At 43.0% G+C, this 25,577-nt stretch overlaps 1 protein-coding gene across 5 annotated transcripts in view; it reads right to left on the bottom strand.

Annotated features, from left to right (window-relative positions):
* The window catches only part of LOC124150358 (centrosome-associated protein 350-like), a 74,891-nt gene that overhangs the window by 29,644 nt on the left and 19,670 nt on the right, over positions 1-25,577 (bottom strand). For 4 of the 5 annotated variants that reach the window (XM_048381974.1, XM_048381973.1, XM_048381970.1 and 1 more), the window contains exons 2-3: positions 8,388-8,526; positions 6,495-6,654 (exon numbers count right to left, since the gene is read on the bottom strand). In XM_048381974.1, coding sequence (XP_048237931.1) covers positions 6,495-6,635 — 141 coding nt within the window. In that variant the 5' untranslated portion in view covers positions 6,636-6,654; positions 8,388-8,526. Of the gene's footprint in view, positions 1-6,494; positions 6,655-8,387; positions 8,527-19,570; positions 19,704-25,577 lie in introns of those variants that run through there. The other variant, XM_048381972.1, reaches the window with a different exon arrangement.

Below are 25,577 nucleotides of genomic sequence, written 5' to 3'. Positions count from 1 at the left end.
GACCACACACATGATGCTCTTGGAGACACAGACAGACCACACACATGACACTCCTGGAGACACAGACCACACACATGATGCTCTTGGAGACACAGACAGACCACACACATGACGCTCCTGGAGACACAGACAGACCACACACATGACACTCCTGGAGACACAGACAGACCACACACATGACGCTCCTGAAGACACAGACCACACACATGACACTCCTCGAGACACAGACCACACACATGACGCTCCTAGAGACACAGACCACACACATGACACTCCTGGAGACACAGACAGACCACACACATGACGCTCCTGGAGACAGAGACCACACACATGACACTCCTGGAGACACAGACCACACACATGACGCTCCTGGAGACACAGACAGACCACACACATGACACTCCTGGAGACACAGATCACACACATGACACTCCTGGAGACACAGATCACACACATGATGCTCCTGGAGACACAGATCACACACATGACACTCCTGGAGACACAGACCACACACATGACACTCCTGGAGACAGAGACCACACACATGATGCTCCTGGAGACACAGACCACACACATGACACTCCTGGAGACACAGACCACACACATGACACTCCTGGAGACACAGATCACACACATGACACTCCTGGAGACAGAGACCACACACATGACACTCCTGGAGACACAGATCACACACATGACACTCCTGGAGACACAGACCACATACATGACGCTCCTGGAGACACACACATGATGCTCCTGGAGACACAGACCACACACATGACACTCCTGGAGACACACACAGACCACACACATGACGCTCCTGGAGACAGAGACCACACACATGATGCTCCTGGAGACACAGACCACACACATGATGCTCTTGGAGACACAGACAGACCACACACATGATGCTCTTGGAGACACAGACAGACCACACACATGACGCTCCTGGAGACACAGACCACACACATGATGCTCTTGGAGACACAGACAGACCACACACATGACGCTCCTGGAGACACAGACCACACACATGATGCTCTTGGAGACACAGACAGACCACACACATGACACTCCTGGAGACACAGACCACACACATGATGCTCTTGGAGACACACACAGACCACACACATGACGCTCCTGGAGACAGAGACCACACACATGATGCTCCTGGAGACACAGACCACACACATGATGCTCTTGGAGACACAGACAGACCACACACATGATGCTCTTGGAGACACAGACAGACCACACACATGACGCTCCTGGAGACACAGACCACACACATGATGCTCTTGGAGACACAGACAGACCACACACATGACGCTCCTGGAGACACAGACCACACACATGATGCTCTTGGAGACACAGACAGACCACACACATGACACTCCTGGAGACACAGACCACACACATGATGCTCTTGGAGACACAGACAGACCACACACATGGCGCTCCTGGAGACACAGACCACACACATGATGCTCTTGGAGACACAGACAGACCACACACATGACACTCCTGGAGACACAGACCACACACATGATGCTCTTGGAGACACAGACAGACCACACACATGACGCTCCTGGAGACACAGACAGACCACACACATGACACTCCTGGAGACACAGACAGACCACACACATGACGCTCCTGAAGACACAGACCACACACATGACACTCCTCGAGACACAGACCACACACATGACGCTCCTGGAGACACAGACCACACACATGACACTCCTGGAGACACAGACAGACCACACACATGACGCTCCTGGAGACACAGACAGACCACACACATGACGCTCCTGGAGACACAGACCACACACATGACGCTCCTGGAGACACAGACCACACACATGACACTCCTGGAGACACAGACCACACACATGACGCTCCTGGAGACACAGACCACACACATGACACTCCTGGAGACACAGACAGACCACACACATGACGCTCCTGGAGACACAGACAGACCACACACATGACGCTCCTGGAGACACAGACCACACACATGACACTCCTGGAGACACAGACCACACACATGACACTCCTGGAGACACAGACCACACACATGACACTCCTGGAGACACAGATCACACACATGACACTCCTGGAGGCACAGACCACACACATGACACTCCTGGAGACACACACAGACCACACACATGACACTCCTGGAGGCACAGACCACACACATGACGCTCCTGGATACACAGACCACATACATGACACTCCTGGAGACACAGATCACACACATGACACTCCTGGAGACACAGACAGACCACATACATGACACTCCTGGACACACAGACCACACACATGACACTCCTGGAGACACAGACCACACACATGACACTCCTGGAGACACACACAGACCACACACATGACACTCCTGGAGACACAGACCACATACATGACACTCCTGGAGACACAGACCACACACATGACACTCCTGGAGACACAGACCACACACATGACGCTCCTGGAGACACACATAGACCACACAATGACACTCCTGGAGACACACACAGACCACAAACATGACGCTCCTGGAGACACAGACCACACACATGACGCTCCTGGAGACACAGACCACACACATGACACTCCTGGAGACAGAGACCACATACATGACACTCCTGGAGACACAGACCACACACATGACGCTCCTGGAGACACAGACCACATACATGACGCTCCTGGAGACACAGACCACACACATGACGCTCCTGGAGACACAGACCACACACATGACGCTCCTGGAGACACACACAGACCACACACATGACGCTCCTGGAGACACAGACCACACACATGACGCTCCTGGAGACACAGACCACACACATGACGCTCCTGGAGACACAGACCACATACATGATGCTCCTGGAGACACAGACCACACACATGACGCACCTGGAGACACACACAGACCACACACATGACGCTCCTGGAGACACAGACCACACACATGACGCTCCTGGAGACACACACAGACCACAAACATGATGCTCCTGGAGACACACACAGACCACACACATGATGCTCCTGGAGACACACACAGACCACACACATGACACTCCTGGAGACAGAGACCACACACATGACACTCTTGGAGACACACACAGACCACACACATGACACTCCTGGAGACACAGACCACACACATGACACTCCTGGAGACACACACAGACCACACACATGACACTCCTGGAGACACACACAGACCACACACATGACGCTCCTGGAGACACAGACCACACACATGACACTCCTGGAGACACTCACAGACCACACACATGACACTCCTGGAGACACACACATGACGCTCCTGGAGACACACACAGACCACACACATGACGCTCCTGGAGACACACACAGACCACACACATGACGCTCCTGGAGACACAGACAGACCACACACATGACACTCCTGGAGACACACACAGACCACGAACATGACGCTCCTGGAGACACTCACAGACCACACACATGACGCTCCTGGAGACACACACAGACCACACACATGACGCTCCTGGAGACACACACAGACCACACACATGACGCTCCTGGAGACACACACAGACCACACACATGACACTCCTGGAGACACAGACCACACACATGACACTCCTGGAGACACACACAGACCACAAACATGACGCTCCTGGAGACACAGACCACACACATGACACTCCTAGAGACACAGACCACACACATGACACTCCTGGAGACACAGACCACACACATGACACTCCTGGAGACACACACAGACCACACACATGACACTCCTGGAGACACAGACCACACACATGACACTCCTGGAGACACACACAGACCACGCACGACACTCCTGGAGACACACACAGACCACACACATGACGCTCCTGGAGACACACACAGACCACACACATGACGCTTCTGGAGACACACACAGACCACACACATGACACTCCTGGGGACACACATTGAGCAACAGCCATAACATCTGATGTTTCTATTCTACAACATAACACCGTCTTTAATATACATAATTTATCAAACAAAATATACAGTTAAAAGGCTTTCAGTTGGTATCCTGATCTTCAGATTACCTGACCTGTATGTGACTGTGCCCTACCTGTATGTGACTATGATCTACCTGTATTTAAATGTGCCCTACCTGTGTGTGACTAGGATCTACCTGTATTTAAATGTATCCTACCTGTGTGTGACTATGATCTACCTGTATTTAAATGTGCCCTACCTGTGTGTGACTGTGATCTACCTGTATTTGACTGTGTCCTACCTGTGTGTGACTGTGATCTACCTGTATTTGACTGTGTCCTACCTGTGTGTGACTATGATCTACCTGTATTTAAATGTGCCCTACCTGTGTGTGACTAGGATCTACCTGTATTTAAATGTATCCTACCTGTGTGTGACTATGATCTACCTGTATTTAAATGTGCCCTACCTGTGTGTGACTGTGATCTACCTGTATTTGACTGTGTCCTACCTGAGTGTGACTGTGATCTACCTGTGTGTGACTGTGACCTACCTGTGTGTGACTGTGACATGTGTGACTGTGACCTACTTGTGTGTGACTGTGACATGTGAGACTGTGACCTACTTGTGTGTGACTGTGACATGTGAGACTGTGACCTTCTTGTGTGTGACTGTGACATGTGAGACTGTGACCTACTTGTGTGTGACTGTGACATGTGAGACTGTGACCTTCTTGTGTGTGACTGTGACCTACTTGTGCGTGCCTGTAACCTGTGTGTGACTGTGATCTACCTGTGTGTGACTGTGACCTACTTGTTTGTGACTGTGACCTACTTGTGTGACTGTGACCTACTTTTGTGTGACTGTGACCTACATGTGTCTGACTGAGACCTGTGTGTGACTGTGACCTACATGTGTGTGACTGTGACCTGAGTGTGACTGTGATCTACCTGTGTGTGACTGTGGGCTACCTGTGTGTGACTGTGACCTACATGTGTGTGACTGTGACCTACATGTGTGTGACTGTGACCTGTGTGTGTGACTGTGACCTACTTGTGTGTGACTGTGACCTGTGTGTGACTGTGACCTACCTGTGTGTGACTGTGACATGTGAGACTGTGACCTACCTGTGTGTGACTGTGACATGTGAGACTGTGACCTACTTGTGTGTGACTGTGACCTACTTGTGTGTGACTGTGACATGTGTGACTGTGACCTACCTGTGTGTGACTGTGACCTACCTGTGTGTGACTGTGACCTACTTGTGTGTGACTGTGACCTACATGTGTGTGACTGTGACCTGTGTGTGACTGTGACCTGTGTGTGACTGTGACCTACCTGTGTGTGACTGTGACCTACTTGTGTGTGACTGTGACCAACATGTGTGTGACTGTGACCTACATGTGTGTGACTGATCTACCTGTGTGACTGTGACCTACATGTGTGTGACTGTGACCTGTGTGTGACTGTGACCTGTGTGTGACTGTGACCAACATGTGTGTGACTGTGACCTACATGTGTGTGACTGATCTACCTGTGTGACTGTGACCTACATGTGTGTGACTGTGACCTGAGTGTGTATGACTGTGACCTACATGTGTGTGACTGTGACCTACATGTGTATGACTGTGACCTACATGTGTGTGACTGTGACCTGAGTGTGTATGACTGTGATCTACATGTGTGTGACTGTGACCTACTTGTGTGTGACTGTGACCTACTTGTGTGTGACTGTGACCTTCATGTGTGTGACTGTGACCTTCATGTGTGTGACTGTGACCTACATGTGTGTGACTGTGACCTGTGTGTGACTGTGACCTGTGTGTGACTGTGACCTACATGTGTGTGACTGTGACCTACATGTGTGTGACTGTGACCTGTGTGTGACTGTGACCTGTGTGTGACTGTGACCAACATGTGTGTGACTGTGACCTACATGTGTGTGACTGTGACCTGTGTGTGACTGTGACCTGTGTGTGACTGTGACCAACATGTGTGTGACTGTGACCTACATGTGTGTGACTGATCTACCTGTGTGACTGTGACCTACATGTGTGTGACTGTGACCTGTGTGTGACTGTGACCTGTGTGTGACTGTGACCAACATGTGTGTGACTGTGACCTACATGTGTGTGACTGATCTACCTGTGTGACTGTGACCTACATGTGTGTGACTGTGACCTGAGTGTGTATGACTGTGACCTACATGTGTGTGACTGTGACCTACATGTGTATGACTGTGACCTACATGTGTGTGACTGTGACCTGAGTGTGTATGACTGTGATCTACATGTGTGTGACTGTGACCTACTTGTGTGTGACTGTGACCTACATGTGTGTGACTGTGACCTACATGTGTATGACTGTGACCTACATGTGTGTGACTGTGACCTGAGTGTGTATGACTGTGATCTACATGTGTGTGACTGTGACCTACATGTGTATGACTGTGACCTACATGTGTGTGACTGATCTACCTGTGTGTGACTGTGACCTACCTGTGTGTGACCACCCTGGTCGTGGAGCAAAGACTTGTCAGTGTAGGCTGAGAAAGCAGGCTGTGTGGGACTTGTGGAATGGCTGGTTCTAAAGCTGATGGACGCTGATGATCGCAGGGCTTCATTCTCACGTTTCATCATAAATACTTTCTTCTCTAATCTGAAACAGTTCATGAGGAAAGGTAACACAACGTGTAGTGTGATGAACAAGTGATTCATGAAGCCTGTTAGCTCACCTGAATGTCTGGGAAGCCTCGCCTTCACAGGAGCCTTCCTGTCGCAATTGAGTACTGACAAAATAGCTTTACACTCAAAACACAGGTTATTTATCTCCTTTTTGAAACTGGCAACTTGGATTGTATACTCCCCAGGGAGCTGATAATGATAATTGAGAGCACACTGATCCATTGAACGGGGTAATAATATCAGCACTTTAAGCATGCACCTTGAGTATGGAGTCCAGTGCAACATAAGAACAATGTATTATTTACATTTTAATAATTTTGACATGACGTTAATATGTCAGTAGTTAAGGTATTTTCCTGGGCCAATCTTAGCCAGTATCATGTGAGCAATATAAATTTCTCATCTGGAAACCAGTCCCAGGCCATGACAAGTATTTGTGACCTCAGGCTTTGTTCCTAATGATTCATCCATTCTATTTTCTAACTTGACCTGTGATTGATGAAGGAGAAGAGTGATTGAATCTTGTTTAATGCCAAAATCAACAATATTCCAGCCGGAATGGCGCCTGGACCAGACAAACCAATGACTGAATGCATCAGCAACAACCCCCACCACTGGGCCACGATGTTATGTCAGCCTCACTACACAATCCATTCAGACGACTGTCACGGCGACCATAACAGTGACTGACTGTATACCAGAATACCCATGTGGGTTTAAAAATGAGGACTAAATTGTAAGTATCACATTTGGTAAAATTCCATTAATATTTGTCCATGAAAGCTGATTTCGACATATCTCACTAATGCCTGATTTCCCCATATCTCCCTAATGCCTCATTTAGACATATCTCACTAATGCCTCATTTAGACATATCTCCCTAATGCCTCATTTAGACATATCTCACTAATGCCTCATTTAGACATATCTCACTAATGCCTGATTTCCCATATCTCCCTAATGCCTCATTTAGACATATCTCACTAATGCCTCATTTAGACATATCTCACTAATGCCTCATTTAGACATATCTCACTAATTCCTCAGCTGGACATATCTCACTAATTCCTCAGCTGGACATATGGAGAATCTCACCCTCGTGTCTTTTGGTATAAAATATATCAACATGAGTTGATAAAAGTGGAAAAACTCTAGGGTTGCCAAGGACATTTTCCACTTTTATCAATGAGTGTTGCTATATTTTATATCAAAAGACACAAAGGTGAGATTTTATTTATCATCCAACATCATTCTTCCAACTTTTTCAGTTCGTAGACAGTAATAAGCAGTGTCTTAAGTGTAAAAAGTACTGCTAACAGCTTCAGTAGTAGAGCCATAAGTGATGTAATTTGATTGTGATGTCATGGTAACCAATGATAACACAATGGTCTGCAAAGCATGGTGATACAATGTAGATACAGCTTGATCTCACACAAGCCATAACTCCGGTGGGAGCCGGTTTTGGATGATAAATCTCACTAATGTCTCATTTAGACATATCTCACTAATGCCTGATTTAGACATATCTCACTAATGCCTCATTTAGACATATCTTACTAATGCCTCATTTAGACATATCTCACTAATGCCTCATTTAGACATATCTTACTAATGCCTCATTTAGACATATCTCACTGATGCCTTATTTAAACATATCTCACAAATGCCTCATTTATACAAATTTCACTTATGCCTCATTTATCTCACCGTCTCTTCGCATGCAGGAGGTTGGCCACGTCGGCACATAGTGGGACGATTCCTTTGCGAGTGCTGTTTACAACGAATGCCACAGCTCGGGCAGCGATTTCTTTGTCTTCCACAAGTCCGTTCAGCTCACTGTTGCTTCCTGTAACACAATCACATGTTTGTAGTACACTACTCACATAACTAGATACAAACCACAGGTCACTTTCTCATGATATACCACACTGGCATGAGATATACCACACTGACACATGATATACCACACTGGCATGAGATATACCACACTGACACATGATATACCACACTGGCATGAGATATACCACACTGACACATGATATACCACACTGGCATGAGATATACCACACTGACACATGATATACCACACTGGCATGGGATATACCACACTGACACATGATATACCACACTGGCATGAGATATACCACACTGACACATGATATACCACACTGGCATGAGATATACCACACAGACACATGATATACCACACTGGCATGAGATATACCACACTGACACATGATATACCACACTGACATGAGATATAACAAACTGACATGGGATATACCACACTGACATGGGATATACCACATTGACATGGGATATACCACACTGGCATGAGATATACCACACTGACATGGGATATACCACACTGACATGAGATATACCACACTGACATGGGATATACCACACTGACATGGGATATACCACACTGACAGTGGATATACCACACTGATACATGATATAGCACACTGACATGAGATATAGCACACTGACACATGATATACCACACTGGCATGAGATGTACCACACTGACACATGATATACCACACTGACATGAGACATACCACACTGACACATGATATACCACACTGACACATGATATACTACACTGACACATGCTATACCACACTGACACATGATATACCACACTGACATGGGATATACCACACTGGCATGGGATATACCACACTGGCATGAGATATACCACACTGGCACATGATATACCACACTGACATGAGATATACCACACTGACATGGGATATACCACACTGACATGGGATACACCACACTGGCATGGGATATACCACACTGACATGGGATATACCACACTGACATGGGATATACCACACTGGCATGGGATATACCACACTGACATGGGATATACCACACTGACATGGGATATACCACATTGACATGGGATATACCACACTGGCATGAGATATACCACACTGACATGGGATATACCACACTGACACATGATATACCACACTGGCACATGATATACCACACTGACATGAGATATACCACACTGACATGGGATATACCACACTGACATGGGATATACCACACTGACATGGGATATACCACACTGGCATGAGATATACCACACTGACATGGGATATACCACACTGACACATGATATACCACACTGGCACATGATATACCACACTGACATGAGATATACCACACTGACACATGATATACAACACTGACATGAGATATACCACACTGACATGGGATATACCACACTGACATGGGATATACCACACTGACATGGGATATACCACACTGACATGGGATAGACCACACTGACATGGGATATACCACACTGACATGGGATATACCACACTGGCATGGGATATACCACACTGACATGGGATATACCACACTGACATGGGAAATACCACACTGGCACATGATATACCACACTGACATGGGATATACCACACTGACATGGGAAATACCACACTGGCACATGATATACCACACTGACATGGGATATACCACACTGACACATGATATACCACACTGGCACATGATATACCACACTGACACATGATGTACCACACTGACACATGCTATACCACACTGACACATGATATACCACACTGGCACATGATATACCACACTGGCAGTTTATAAAAGGTAAAATGACCCGTATGAGGTAATTATGATGTTACTGCAAAAGAAGTCCAAAGGTTTCCTTCAATATAAGCTCACATGGCAATGACTATTTGAAAACAATTTTTCTGATTATTTCTCAAAACATACAATTTCTTTACTGACCACAAGTGATTTGTCTCTTCACAATACACACAAATATCCCAGCCTTCCTCCTTTAGTTGATTTAAAGGTGGAATAACTATTTTTAATTTGTTTTGCCATTCCTGCACAATCGTAATGTCGAATATTAACCTGCTTTTTCAACAAATTATGAGTGAGTGAGTTAAAAATATAACGTCGCATCAGCATTATTTCAGTCATATAGCAACAAGGCAAGGCATATTATGACAAGGTATTATATTTATTTTAGTTGGTTCACAAGACCCAACTCACAAAAAAAAACTGAAATTAGAAAAAAAAGACTTTTGACAAACGTTTTCCAGGTCTACAATTAGGTGAAATGAAAAATCCCATGAGATTTTAATCACCGCTGGTGGCAAGACATCGTGACTAATATGTATAAAAATCTTTATTCAAACAAAAAACAAAAGAACAATCAATTATCTATTGGTATCTTGCTATGTTAACAATTGTTTGTTTTCCATTCATTAGCATCAGTTCTAATCTGGAAGTGGATTTGTTTTATTAAGTTTTGATAACCTGCATTGATTTATAGGACATTTTTTTTCAAAACCAACTAGACCGCCTTCGTGGTCTAGGGGTAGAGCGTCCGCCCGGAGAGCGGAAGGTCCGGGGTTCCATCCCCGACCGCGTCATACCAAAAGATGTTAAAAGATGGTACTTGTTGTTACCCTGTCTGGCGCTCGGCATAAAGGGGCTAAAACAAGGACTGGTCGGCTCGGAGTCAGTATACTGTGTCTGAGTGGGGTATTCATGTTAAACTGTGGCATGGTATCTCAGTGAGCTAGCACTATAAATCGGCATCAGTCCGGACTAGTACAAGCAGCCACACAAACACACACACATGTATACGTCGCTATATAAGTGCAATAATCTTGGATGCGACGTTAAACCCCATTTCACCTCACCTCACCACCTCAAAACTAACTAATAAAAATTAAACATCCCAAGGAAAGCTATGAACTATTGGACCCTGACATTCGAGCCAGCAGCGGGATCAAGTCACTCTACACAGCACCATGATTTGGATGAAGACGAAAATAGTAAGTTTGAAGCATTTGATATGGTTCCTAGATTATTACAATTAAGTGTGGAAAATATGTTAAGAGTGCACAGCTTAGTGAGTGTACTGTCAATCTAGAAAGGTGTTACATGCAAAAACAGAAGCACCTCCATCCCCACCTTTTCTTGAATGCCCCAAACTTTCCCATCAGCAACACGTATCATGAACCATCTTAACATTACCACTGTCAGGGGACAGCTGATCTCAAACATGCCCAATGCAGGGAAACTTGGAAACAGAGTCGTATGCTTCCAGATATTATCTTAATAACAAAGTTAAAGCACTTCCAGCTTAATGACATCTCTTTCTTTTGGGGAAACGACATGCCCGATGCAGTTCAAATGTATTGCAGAAAGCCACATGCCTCTAGATACAGAAATAAATAAAGTTAAACACATTTCTTGTTAATTGACCAAGTAAGTCTCAGCCATGGCCTGCCAAGAGATCACAAATACAATATTTCAATCATACATTCTCAAGATATTGTGTACACGATCGACCTTGACCTTCAATATCATTCAATTAGATATATAACATTGGTTATCACAAACTTGGTATTACAAATATGAATGTTCTGAATGCAACCGTATACAAGTCATTTCATGAGTGAATGACGTTCAAACTGCCTTTTAACATTTGACAAAACCATTATTTAGTTAATTATTGAATCTATAATAAGTGATTGTATAATGCTTAGATTTTTCATGAATTAAATTATCTGAAATTTCATGCAAATTGAACCATTCTTCATAATTGACCTCTATTGACCTTGACCTTAAATAAAGGTCACCCCAAAGTTGATGCATTTGAGACCCAAAATAAAGGCTCATAAAAACTCAGGTTACTATGTATACAAGCTTTTTGGACACTCAGTTCATACTGCCTGACCTTTACCTTCAGTGTCATCCAATCATATGTCATAAAACTCCCCTGGGTACAAATACGAGGCATATCAGGTATGAAGTCTCCTACATCTGTCATAAGGTGGCGGCAACAGAGCTCAAAGTCGAGAAACAGGGCTGCTTATTTCAACAATATCATCACAGATTGATCATGGAGTAAACTGGCATCTTGTCATTCACAAATACCAGTCTGCTTCATCGTCTGTGTCTTTCAATGTCAGCCAATTGTATTCCAAGTTAATTTCTGTGGGTAAAGGTGTACAAGGTATGAAGTGTGTTTGGTTTAACGCTGCCTTCAACAGTATTTCAATCGATCATGGCGTGCCAGCTTAATTCAGGAGGAAAGCCCAAAGAGATGCAGTAGAAGACAATATCACCTTGGTGAAACACGTGAGAACATGTATGGTTCTGACCAAACAGAAAAGTAACGAGGTGGTACCCAGATCCGATACAGATTCAAGCTGGCACGCGATACAGATACTTGACCAGGGTGTGGATGTTGGTGACAGCCAACATATCAAACAATTCTAAACTATTTTCATTATTTCAATGTGTGCCCCCTCCAACAGACTACTGGGCACGGAGCCAGATTCCACGTCAAATTGCAGTCCTCAACACATACCAATGCACAATATAACAACTTAAAAACTGTCAACACCAGGTGGCATTGTACAAAGCGATCATAGCACTAAGGTGACTCTCATACCTTAACATAGACTTCGACAGTCGTAGTGCTAAGTTAGACTCCTTCAAAAAGAAACATTTTCCTAAATTTACATCGTTTATACATATGAATATTCAAAATTAAATTAATGTCTGTAAAACCCTTATTTTCTACTTGTACAAATGTGAAAATGTATATATTTTAAGCTGTTGGTCACTGATGTTAGGAAAGAAATTCTCTGTCGTGCACCAGGAGTGCGCCATGCATGTGTGCCGCTAGAAGCGCCGTCGCCCACGACCAGCTGGGGGTGGTTCCAGTGGAAGAATTGTCTGTCTTATAGACTTGATACAAACAGGGCAGAATTACAGGAAGTGTGATATACACTGTGGTGTGATATACGCTGTGATGATAGATGAGAAAACGACAGATAATGCACGACCAGAATGGCCACTTTGCCATGTGTTAATGCCACTGTATCTCCAGACGACAATCTTACAGCCTCACACATGCTTCCTTTTCTTATTTTCAAACATTTTATCAAATTCTTATTGATTTTTTGTAATGAAAATGATAAGGGGCCTTCAGGGTACATATTTCAGATGCCCATGCACTTGTTATTGTTCACCGTGGCGTGATAGTGTGTTAGAGATTAACATATAGACCAATCCCAGGATCTTAAACTTCAGTAACATGAGTTTTTTCAACACCTTTATCCGCATGTTTCGAAATGTTGAGATAAGAAATGTTAGTTTAACAATCCTAATGCTATAAAAACTTTAGATGCATATGCCAGTGTTCTTGAATATTGACAGGTAATTAGCAGGTGGGAGATGAATCTGTATGTTCCTTGGTGATTCATAGATAAATACTTTCACAACATGACTAAAATATGATTTTCTTTCTCATTCAAAGAATACCAATTTGCTCTTTGTTAGTTGTGCAAAATACAACTTCAAAGTTGGAAGTTGTTAGTCATGTCAGATCAGAAGAGTCCATCCTTGTCCCACAACAACCTGTGTCCCCTTCCACACTACATGTCAAGGCCATGATGATGTAGAGTAGTGAGATAGCTATCATCACTAGTCAGACTTTGTGTAGATTAGTGAGATAGTTATCATCACTAGTCAGACTTTGTGTAGAGTAGTGAGATAGTTATCATCACTACAGTCAGACTTTGTGTAGAGAAGTGAGATAGTTATCATCACAGCAGTCAGACTTTGTGTAGAGAAGTGAGATAGTTATCATCACTACAGTCAGACTTTGTGTAGAGTAGTGAGATAGTAATCATCACTACAGTCAGACTTTGTGTAGAGAAGTGAGATAGTTATCATCACTAGTCAGACTTTGTGTAGAGTAGTGAGATAGTTATCATCACTAGTCAGACTTTGTGTAGAGTAGTGAGATAGTTATCATCACTACAGTCAGACTTTGTGTAGAGTAGCGAGATAGTTATCATCACTGCAGTCAGACTTTGTGTAGAGAAGTGAGATAGTAATCATCACCACAGTCAGACTTTGTGTAGAGAAGTGAGATAGTTATCATCACTGCAGTCAGACTTTGTGTAGAGTAGTGAGATAGTTATCATCACCACAGTCAGACTTTGTGTAGAGTAGTTAGATAGCTATCATCACTACAGTCAGACTTTGTGTAGAGTAGCGAGATAGTTATCATCACTGCAGTCAGACTTTGTGCAGAGTAGTGAGATAGTTATCATCACCACAGTCAGACTTTGTGTAGAGTAGTGAGGTAGTTATCATCACTAGTCAGACTTTGTGTAGAGTAGTGACATAGCTATCATCAGTACAGTCAGACTTTGTGTAGAGTAGTGAGGTAGTTATCATCACTAGTCAGACTTTGTGTAGAGTAGTGACAGCTTTCATCACTACAGTCAGACTTTGTGCAGAGTAGTGAGATAGCTATCATCACCACAGTCAGACTTTGTGCAGAGTAGTGAGATAGTTATCATCACTAGTCACACTTTGTGTAGAGAAGTGAGATAGTTATCATCACTAGTCAGACTTTGTGTAGAATAGTGAGTTAGCTATCATCACTACAGTCAGACTTTGTGTAGAGTAGTGAGATAGTTATCATCACTAGTCAGACTTTGTGTAGAGTAGTGAGATAGTTATCATCACTACAGTCAGACTTTGTGTAGAGTAGTGAGATAGTTATCATCACTAGTCAGATTTTGTGTAGAGTAGTGAGATAGTTATCATCACAGCAGTCAGACTTTGTGTAGAGTAGTGAGATAGTTATCATCACTGCAGTCAGACTTTGTGTAGAGTAGGGAGATAGTTATCACTACAGTCAGACTTCGTGTAGAGTAGTGAGATAGTTATTATCACTAGTCAGACTTTGTGTAGAGTAGTGAGATAGTTATCCTCACTACAGTCAGACTTTGTGTAGAGAAGTGAGATAGTTATCATCACTACAGTCAGACTTTGTGTAGAGTAGTGAGATAGTTATCATCACTACAGTCAGACTTTGTGTAGAGAAGTGAGATAGTTATCATCACTACAGTCAGACTTTGTGTAGAGTAGTGAGATAGTTATCATCACCACAGTCAGACTTTGTGTAGAGTAGTGAGATAGTTATCATCACTACAGTCAGACTTTGTGTAGAGTAGTGAGATAGTTATCATCACTACAGTCAGACTTTGTGTAGAGTAGTGAGATAGTTATCATCACTACAGTCAGACTTTGTGTAGAGTAGTGAGATAGTTACCATCACTACAGTCAGACTTTGTGTAGAGTAGTGAGATAGTTATCATCACTAGTCAGACTTTGTGTAGAGTAGTGAGATAGTTATCATCACTAGTCAGACTTTGTGTAGAGTAGTGAGATAGTTATCATCACAGCAGTCAGACTTTGTGTAGAGTAGTGAGATAGTTATCATCACTGCAGTCAGACTTTGTGTAGAGTAGGGAGATAGTTATCACTACAGTCAGACTTCGTGTAGAGTAGTGAGATAGTTATTATCACTAGTCAGACTTTGTGTAGAGTAGTGAGATAGTTATCATCACTACAGTCAGACTTCGTGTAGAGTAGTGAGATAGTTACCATCACTACAGTCAGACTTTGTGTAGAGTAGTGAGATAGTTATCATCACTACAGTCAGACTCTCTGTAGAGTAGTGAGATAGTTATCATCACTACAGTCAGACTTTGTGTAGAGAAGTGAGATAGTAATCATCACTACAGTCAGACTTTGTGTAGAGTAGTGAGATAGTTATCATCACTACAGTCAGACTTTGTGTAGAGTAGTGAGATAGTTATCATCACTACAGTCAGACTTTGTGTAGAGTAGTGAGATAGTTATCATCACCACAGTCAGACTTTGTGTAGAGTAGTGAGATAGTTATCATCACTACAGTCAGACTTTGTGTAGAGAAGTGAGATAGTAATCATCACTACAGTCAGACTTCGTGTAGAGTAGTGAGATAGTTATCATCACTACAGTCAGACTTTGTGTAGAGTAGTGAGATAGTTATCACCACCACAGTCAGACTTCGTGTAGAGTAGTGAGATAGTTACCATCACTGCAGTCAGACTTCGTGTAGAGTAGTGAGATAGTTATCATCACTAGTCAGACTTTGTGTAGAGTAGTGAGATAGTAATCATCACAGCAGTCAGACTTCGTGTAGAGTAGTGAGATAGTTACCATCACTGCAGTCAGACTTTGTGTAGAGAAGTGAGATAGTTATCATCACTACAGTCAGACTTTGTGTAGAGTAGTGAGATAGTTATCATCACTAGTCAGACTTTGTGTAGAGTAGTGAGATAGTTATCATCACTGCAGTCAGACTTTGTGTAGAGTAGTGAGATAGTTATCATCACAGCAGTCAGACTTTGTGTAGAGTAGTGAGATAGTTATCATCACAGCAGTCAGACTTTGTGTAGAGTAGTGAGATAGTTACCAATATCCTGCATCAACAACCAAGTCACCACCAGGCACCACTACCAACTTGTCATGTCCCCACCAGGCACCCCTACCTACTTGTCAAGTCACCACCAGGCACATCTACCTACTTGTCATGTCACCACCAAGCACCACTACCAACTTGTCATGTCACCACCAGGCACCACTACCAACTTGTCATGTCACCACCAAGCACACTACCAACTTGTCATGTCACCACCAGGCACCCCTACCTACTTGTCATGTCACCACCAGGCACCACTACCAACTTGTCATGTCACCACCAAGCACACTACCAACTTGTCATGTCACCACCAGGCACCACTACCAACTTGTCATGTCACCACCAGGCACCACTACCTACTTGTCATGTCACCACCAGGCACTTCTACCTACTTGTCATGTCACCACCAGGCACCCCTACCTACTTGTCATGTCACCACCAGGCACTTCTACCAACTTGTCATGTCACCACCAGGCACCCCTACCTACTTGTCATGTCACCACCAGGCACTTCTACCTACTTGTCATGTCACCACCAGGCACTTCTACCAACTTGTCATGTCACCACCAGGCACTTCTACCTACTTGTCATGTCACCACCAGGCACCCCTACCTACTTGTCATGTCACCACCAGGCACTTCTACCAACTTGTCATGTCACCACCAGGCACCCCTACCTACTTGTCATGTCACCACCAGGCACTTCTACCAACTTGTCATGTCACCACCAGGCACCCCTACCTACTTGTCATGTCACCACCAAGCACACTACCAACTTGTCATGTCACCACCAGGCACCCCTACCTACTTGTCATGTCACCACCAGGCACTTCTACCAACTTGTCATGTCACCACCAGGCACCCCTACCTACTTGTCATGTCACCACCAAGCACACTACCAACTTGTCATGTCACCACCAGGCACCACTACCAACTTATCATGTCACCACCAAGCACACTACCAACTTGTCATGTCACCACCAAGCACATCTACCAACTTGTCATGTCACCACCAAGCACACTACCAACTTGTCATGTCACCACCAAGCACACTACCTACTTGTCATGTCACCACCAAGCACCCCTACCTACTTGTCATGTCACCACCAGGCACCACTACCAACTTGTCATGTCACCACCAGGCACCACTACCAACTTGTCATGTCACCACCAGGCACCACTACCTACTTGTCATGTCACCACCAGGCACCACTACCTACTTGTCATGTCACCACCAAGCACCCCTACCTACTTGTCATGTCACCACTAGGCACCCCTACCTACTTGTCATGTCACCACCAGGCACTTCTACCTACTTGTCATGTCACCACCAGGCACTTCTACCTACTTGTCATGTCACCACCAAGCACACTACAAGCATGTCATGTCAACAGAGCAGGGTGACATCACCACCAAGCACCACTACCTACTTGTCATGTCACCACCAAGCACACTACCAACTTGTCATGTCACCACCAGGCACCACTACCTACTTGTCATGTCACCACCAGGCACCACTACAAACTTGTCATGTCACCACCAAGCACCCCTACCTACTTGTCATGTCACCACCAGGCACCCCTACCAACTTGTCATGTCACCACCAGGCACCACTACCTACTTGTCATGTCACCACCAAGCACACTACCAACTTGTCATGTCACCACCAGGCACCACTACAAACTTGTCATGTCACCACCAAGCACCCCTACCTACTTGTCATGTCACCACCAAGCACCCCTACCTACTTGTCATGTCACCACCAGGCACCACTACAAACTTGTCATGTCAACAGAGCAGGGCAACATCATGTCACCACCAGGCACCACTACCTACTTGTCATGTCACCACCAAGCACACTACAAGCATGTCATGTCAACAGAGCAGGGTGACATCACCACCAAGCACCACTACCTACTTGTCATGTCACCACCAAGCACACTACAAGCATGTCATGTCAACAGAGAAGGGCAACATCACCACCAAGCACCACTACCTACTTGTCATGTCAGCAGAGCAGGGCAACGTCATGTCACCACCAAGCACCACTACCTACTTGTCATGTCACCACCAAGCACACTACAAACTTGTCATGTCAACAGAGAAGGGCAACATCACCACCAACCACACTACCTACTTGTCATGTCACCACCAAGCACACTACCAACTTGTCATGTCACCACCAAGCACACTACCAACTTGTCATGTCAACAGAGCAGGGCAACGTCATGTCACCACCAAGCACACTACCTACTTGTCATGTCAACAGAGCAGGGTGACATCATGTCACCACCAAGCATCTCTACCTACTTGTCATGTCAACAGAGCAGGGCAACGTCTACATAACAATTTCCAAGTGTATCAGACCACAGTGCGAGGCCGCTGACAAGCAACAATAAACACATATCCAAACACTGCCAAATCTGAGCAATCTCATTATGCAAAAATATCGAAAGCCTCTTGGATGCTGAAAGATTGTGCTCCCCCTCGTCTCCCATTCATCCCCTGCTCAGGTTCTACCAGACATCAACACTTACTTGTTACAGCATTCTCCAGTTCAACCATAGTTTTACAGTCGGGAAACATGTTAGATTCCATGCTTTGCCAGATCACTGGCGAGTCCATCCTACACTACAACATGATACGGCAACACCCCCAATTATGAGCGCTATATACCACACTGCAACCTGGCAACCATACACATATGCATGGCAACCACTAGCAAAATGCATTTCCTGCAGAAAAATCAAGATTGGACATTTTTTTGATAAACTTGTGGAAAACCTGTGTGCTGTATCTACGCCAAGTCCCGTCCAGCAGCAATTACTCTCCAGGTAATACATTCCACATTGTGGACGTGGAAACATTGAATAGAGGCAGCGGTTCCGCAGTCCCCAGCCAGAAGAATGGCTGCTAGTACGTGACCCTGAATCAGGACCCAACCATCTCAATTGGAGTCAGGTGCTCCAGGTTTTAAGTGAAAATATTTGGGCTGCTTTTAAATTTGTTTTTCAAATATAAGCTCTGAGGTGAAGTGAGGTGAAATGGGGTTTAACGTCGCATTATTGCACTTATATAGCAGTGTGTGTGTGTGTGTGTGTGTGTGTGTGTGTGTGTGTGTGTGTGTGTGTGTGTGTCTGTCTGTCTGTCTGTCTGCTTGCTTCTACTAGTCCGGTACTGATGCTACTTTTTACCTTTCAGGTTAACAACAAGTACCTCTGGACAGACTCTCTATCCACTACACCACTGAGGCAGTGACAAGCTCTACTGTGGAACCAGCCTTGGACCAGCTGGTGCATTCAACTAGGGGGGGGAATATCAGATATATCTGTCACAACTCAGAATACATGTGACAATACGTACATTTATTCCACGTGACAAGAAGTGCTACCAATGACTCATATTGAGTCAGTCACTACTCACATAACTCACTGAACGTGCAAGCTATCACAGCTATATGCCCATAAACTACTTTCTACAGCATTTTCTTAAAAGATTTAACATTTTAAATTATGCCTTAAAAAACATCCATTCAAAGGTGGAAGCTGTTAAGACTGTTGTGGTGGCAGTACAAAAGCAGATTGTATTACATCTTGTTCAACTTGGACAAACAATGTTCTCCTATAAACCATATACCAGATATATATGTCAGCTCATGTGGCACAGAAGACATAGTGTATATATATGTACAGCTGGTATGAAATATATACAACATACCAAACAATGATATATATGTACAGCTGATATGAAATATATACAACATACCAAACATATATATATTTATATATGTACAACTGATATGGAATATATACAACATACCCAAAGTTGTTATATATGTACAACTGATATGGAATATATACAACATACCAAAAGTTGTTATATATGTACAACTGATATGGAATATATATAACATACCAAAAGTTGTTATATATGTACAACTGATATGGAATATATACAACATACCCAAAGTTGTTATATATGTACAACTGATATGGAATATATACAACATACCAAAAGTTGTTATATATGTACAACTGATATGGAATATATACAACATACCAAAAGTTGTTATATATGTACAACTGATATGGAATATATACAACATACCAAAAGTTGTTATATATGTACAACTGATATGGAATATATACAACATACCAAAAGTTGTTATATATGTACAACTGATATGGAATATATACAACATACCAAAAGTTGTTATATATGTACAACTGATATGGAATATATATAACATACCAAAGTTGTTATATATGTACAACTGATATGGAATATATACAACATACCAAAAGTTGTTATATATGTACAACTGATATGGAATATATACAACATACCAAAAGTTGTTATATATGTACAACTGATATGGAATATATACAACATACCAAAAGTTGTTATATATGTACAACTGATATGGAATATATACAACATACCAAAAGTTGTTATATATGTACAACTGATATGGAATATATACAACATACCAAAAGTTGTTATATATGTACAACAGATATGGAATATATACAACATACCAAAAGTTGTTATATATGTACAACTGATATGGAATATATACAACATACCAAAAGTTGTTATATATGTACAACAGATATGGAATATATACAACATACCAAAGTTGTTATATATGTACAACTGATATGGAATATATACAACATACCAAAAGTTGTTATATATGTACAACTGATATGGAATATATACAACATACCAAAAGTTGTTATATATGTACAACTGATATGGAATATATACAACATAACAAAGTTGTTATATATGTACAACTGATATGGAATATATACAACATACCAAAAGTTGTTATATATGTACAACTGATATGGAATATATACAACATACCAAAAGTTGTTATATATGTACAACAGATATGGAATATATACAACATACCAAAAGTTGTTATATATGTACAACTGATATGGAATATATATATATATACAACATACCAAAAGTTGTTATATATGTACAACTGATATGGAATATATACAACATACCAAAAGTTGTTATATATGTACAACAGATATGGAATATATACAACATACCAAAAGTTGTTATATATGTACAACTGATATGGAATATATATATATATACAACATACCAAAAGTTGTTATATATGTACAACTGATATGGAATATATACAACATACCAAAAGTTGATATATATGAACAACTGATATGGAAAATATACAACATACCAAAAGTTGTTATATATGTACAACTGATATGGAATATATATACAACATACCAAAAGTTGATACATATTCCAACTGATATGAAATATATACAACATACCAAACAGCTGGTATAACATATAGAACATGACAATATAAGTTGTCAACTGATTTCCAGGGGCAGATTGTGTGATGCACCCTGTGTGTGAGTTGATGTACCTCGAACCATTAATTGGTTGACAGCAATTTTACTTACTGACATTCATCCATACAGGTCCCATCTTCCTGAGGCAAGAGAGTTAACTGACTATAAAAGTCCAGTTTCCACCCTTGCCAAACTAGGCTGGTATTTTGGAGTTAGATTCTGGCTGGACGAAATCGAAACCCGGTTCGTTAACTGTCATGCCGATTTCGGTTGATTGCAGGATTTGCAAAACGTGCACTGCCAACTCGTTGTAAAAAGATATTTTCCAAATCTTTTCATGTTTTTAATCAAGCTGCTCACGTGATTTGATGCACTTCGCAAAGTAAGAACCGTTTTATCACAATATAGATCTTTATTGTTGATCAGATCGTCTTGACTTTTTGAAGCAAATGCAAGTGATACAAGAGGTGGAATCTGATTGGTCCATAGACGAGGCATAGAAAGGACATAACTCCTAACAGCCACTGGTGGTGCTACGAATGAGCCTAGGAATGGCAAGGGTGGAAACTGGACTTTTAAAGTCAGTTAACTCACTTGCCTCCGGAAGATGGTGGACACCAGAAATGGGCTTCACTCATTGTACCCATGTCGGGAATCAAACCCGGGTCTTCAGCGTGACAAGCTAATGCTTTTACCACTAGGCTACCCGACGACCCTGAAGATATAAAGAATTAACGCCAATATGGAAGAACCTGTTGAATGTTTTGTTGATGGACTTCCCCACATTGATGTAATTTTTGCAGATTGTTTGAATCAAGTATATGTAACCCATTTACTTCCCCTTATCAAATGCATTACACTTCAGTTCATTTCAGAAACTCAACGATATGTATGCGAGATAAGCAATTTACCTATGATGTGTTCCGACTGATTTCGCAGAAAGCCACATGAAACATGTATCCCGCCTGTGAGCAGATCACATGGAAAATAATTGTCTACTCTTTAACCAATCAGAAGTTTGTCTTTAAATGTAAGGTAAGGTGAAATGGTGAGGTAGCGTTGCGTCCAACATTTTTGCACTTATATAGCAACGTGCATGCAGGTGTGTGTGTTGTGTGTGTGTGTGTCTTTTAACGTCTTTTGGTATGACACGGCCAGAGATTGAACCCCGAACCTTCCACTCTCCGGGTGGACGCTCTACCACTAGACCACAGAAGCAGCCAAATGTAAGACATGTTGATATGTACAGCTATGTGATATATAACATCGTGAATACATACAACAGCTAATATCACACACACACACACACACACACACACACACACACACACACACACACACACACACACACACACACACACACACACACACACACACACACACACACACGACATCCTACCCTGCACAAGTTTGTATTGTTACTCACAACAAATGACGACTGCATTTTATTTCAGCTAGCTCTTTATATTGAAAAAATGTTTAAACTTAGAAATTCCAAATCCAAAATAAACTGAAGCGTTCTGTCACAATATGTCAAATATTATCCAATCATCTGTACTATTGGGCTCATGGCCAGACTGTACGAAATACAATCTGTTCTGTTCCGTTCATATAGATGCTATATATTGGGTGATATGGCATATATATAAAACACATGAAGCTGCTATATATACACAAAGAAAAAAGTTAAGCACACCCTAATATATTTCATCATTGTTTGGTCCCAATATTTGTAACAGTCATGGAAGATATAATTACAGGAAGAATTATCTTTTCTGAAGATGATGTAATCAGCCATGCATGACAAAAGCTTGCGTGCCATGCATGGTATGCCCGTGCAGCATGCTACCCTCGAGTATCTCTCAAAGCAGTATATCCAAACGTTAAAATTGCTTTCTTAAGCTCGGTTTTAAACAGTTATTCCATGACATTGTGTGACCATGGCACGAAGGTGATTATCAAATGCCACTAGATGGCAAATAATAGGCATGCATAACGCAGGAATGTCTTGTAATGCCATTGGTCGGAATTTGGGGTATCATCACACTGTCGTAAGCCGTTAAGTCGATAAACATACTCAGATCGGTGATGTAAGGACCGTCCCAGATCCGGAAGACCTCCTGTGACGACACATCGCAAAGACAGGGACCTTCTTCGTCTCATACGCCGAGAACCCTTTTTAACATGTACTCGTCTGAAACAGCTGTGATTGTCCAATCATCGTTTCAGCACCAGAACCGTCAGGAACTGGCTGAAAGCGGCAGGACTGAGGGCTAGACGAGTCATAAAGCGTTCCTTGTTGAGCAATCACCACAAAGCTGCATGGTGTATGGTATTAGCATCGTGTATTGCATGACAGAACTGGAATCTGAGAACTTGGAGACGGATCCATAGGTCAGACGAAAGTCGGTTTCTGCTCCATGTCACTGATGGAAGAACGAGAGTTTGGAGGCACCGGAACATGGCCTACACTCCCAGGGGCATTAAACCAACTGTTGTATACGGCTGGGGCTCGGTAATGGTTTGGAGGTGTATCTCTCATTATTGCAGGTTGGTTTGTCACCATAAGGGGCAACTTAACAGAGGCACAGTACATCCGGGACGTTTTGAGGCCAGTTCTCGTTCCTCATTTTGACAACCACCCTCTTGCTACTCGACCTCAGTACATGGATGACAATGTCAGGCCTCATCGTTCGCATGCAGTCATGGATTACATGAGGGTCAATGCAATAACGACTCTACCCTGGCCAGCAATGAGCCAAGATTTCAACCCCCTTGAACATGTTTGGGATATTCTGGGACAGTGCATACAGGCACAAGATCCTCGTGTACAAGATTTACACCAATTGGAAGTAGCATTGCATCAGGAGTGGTTGTTGTTGACCCATTAACAGATCCAACCTCTGACTGGAGGCATGAGACGTAGGGTGGAATGCATCATCCGGGCACGTGGCGGTTATACCCGCTACTGATCTGTTTCACGTGTCATGTCAAGTAGCGACTTTAAGGAACATTTTCACATGAAACATCAAACGTAACTCATTTACTTAATCCTGCAGCTCCATACGTTTTTAGGCATTGTCTAAGGTCAAAAACAGAACCTGTGTTACTATGATGTTTTGTCAGTAAATTTCAATCACAACTCACCAATATCTTCTTTATTTGTTGTCAAATGTGTGTTCTATCCGATAACATTGTT

This window comes from Haliotis rufescens, unplaced genomic scaffold, assembly GCF_023055435.1.
Source record: "Haliotis rufescens isolate VD_foot unplaced genomic scaffold, xgHalRufe1.0.p SCAF_4, whole genome shotgun sequence".
In the NCBI taxonomy this organism is placed as follows: Eukaryota; Metazoa; Mollusca; class Gastropoda; order Lepetellida; family Haliotidae; genus Haliotis; species Haliotis rufescens.
Note: the sequence above shows the minus strand (reverse complement) of the source record. Positions and strands in the feature narration are given on the sequence as shown.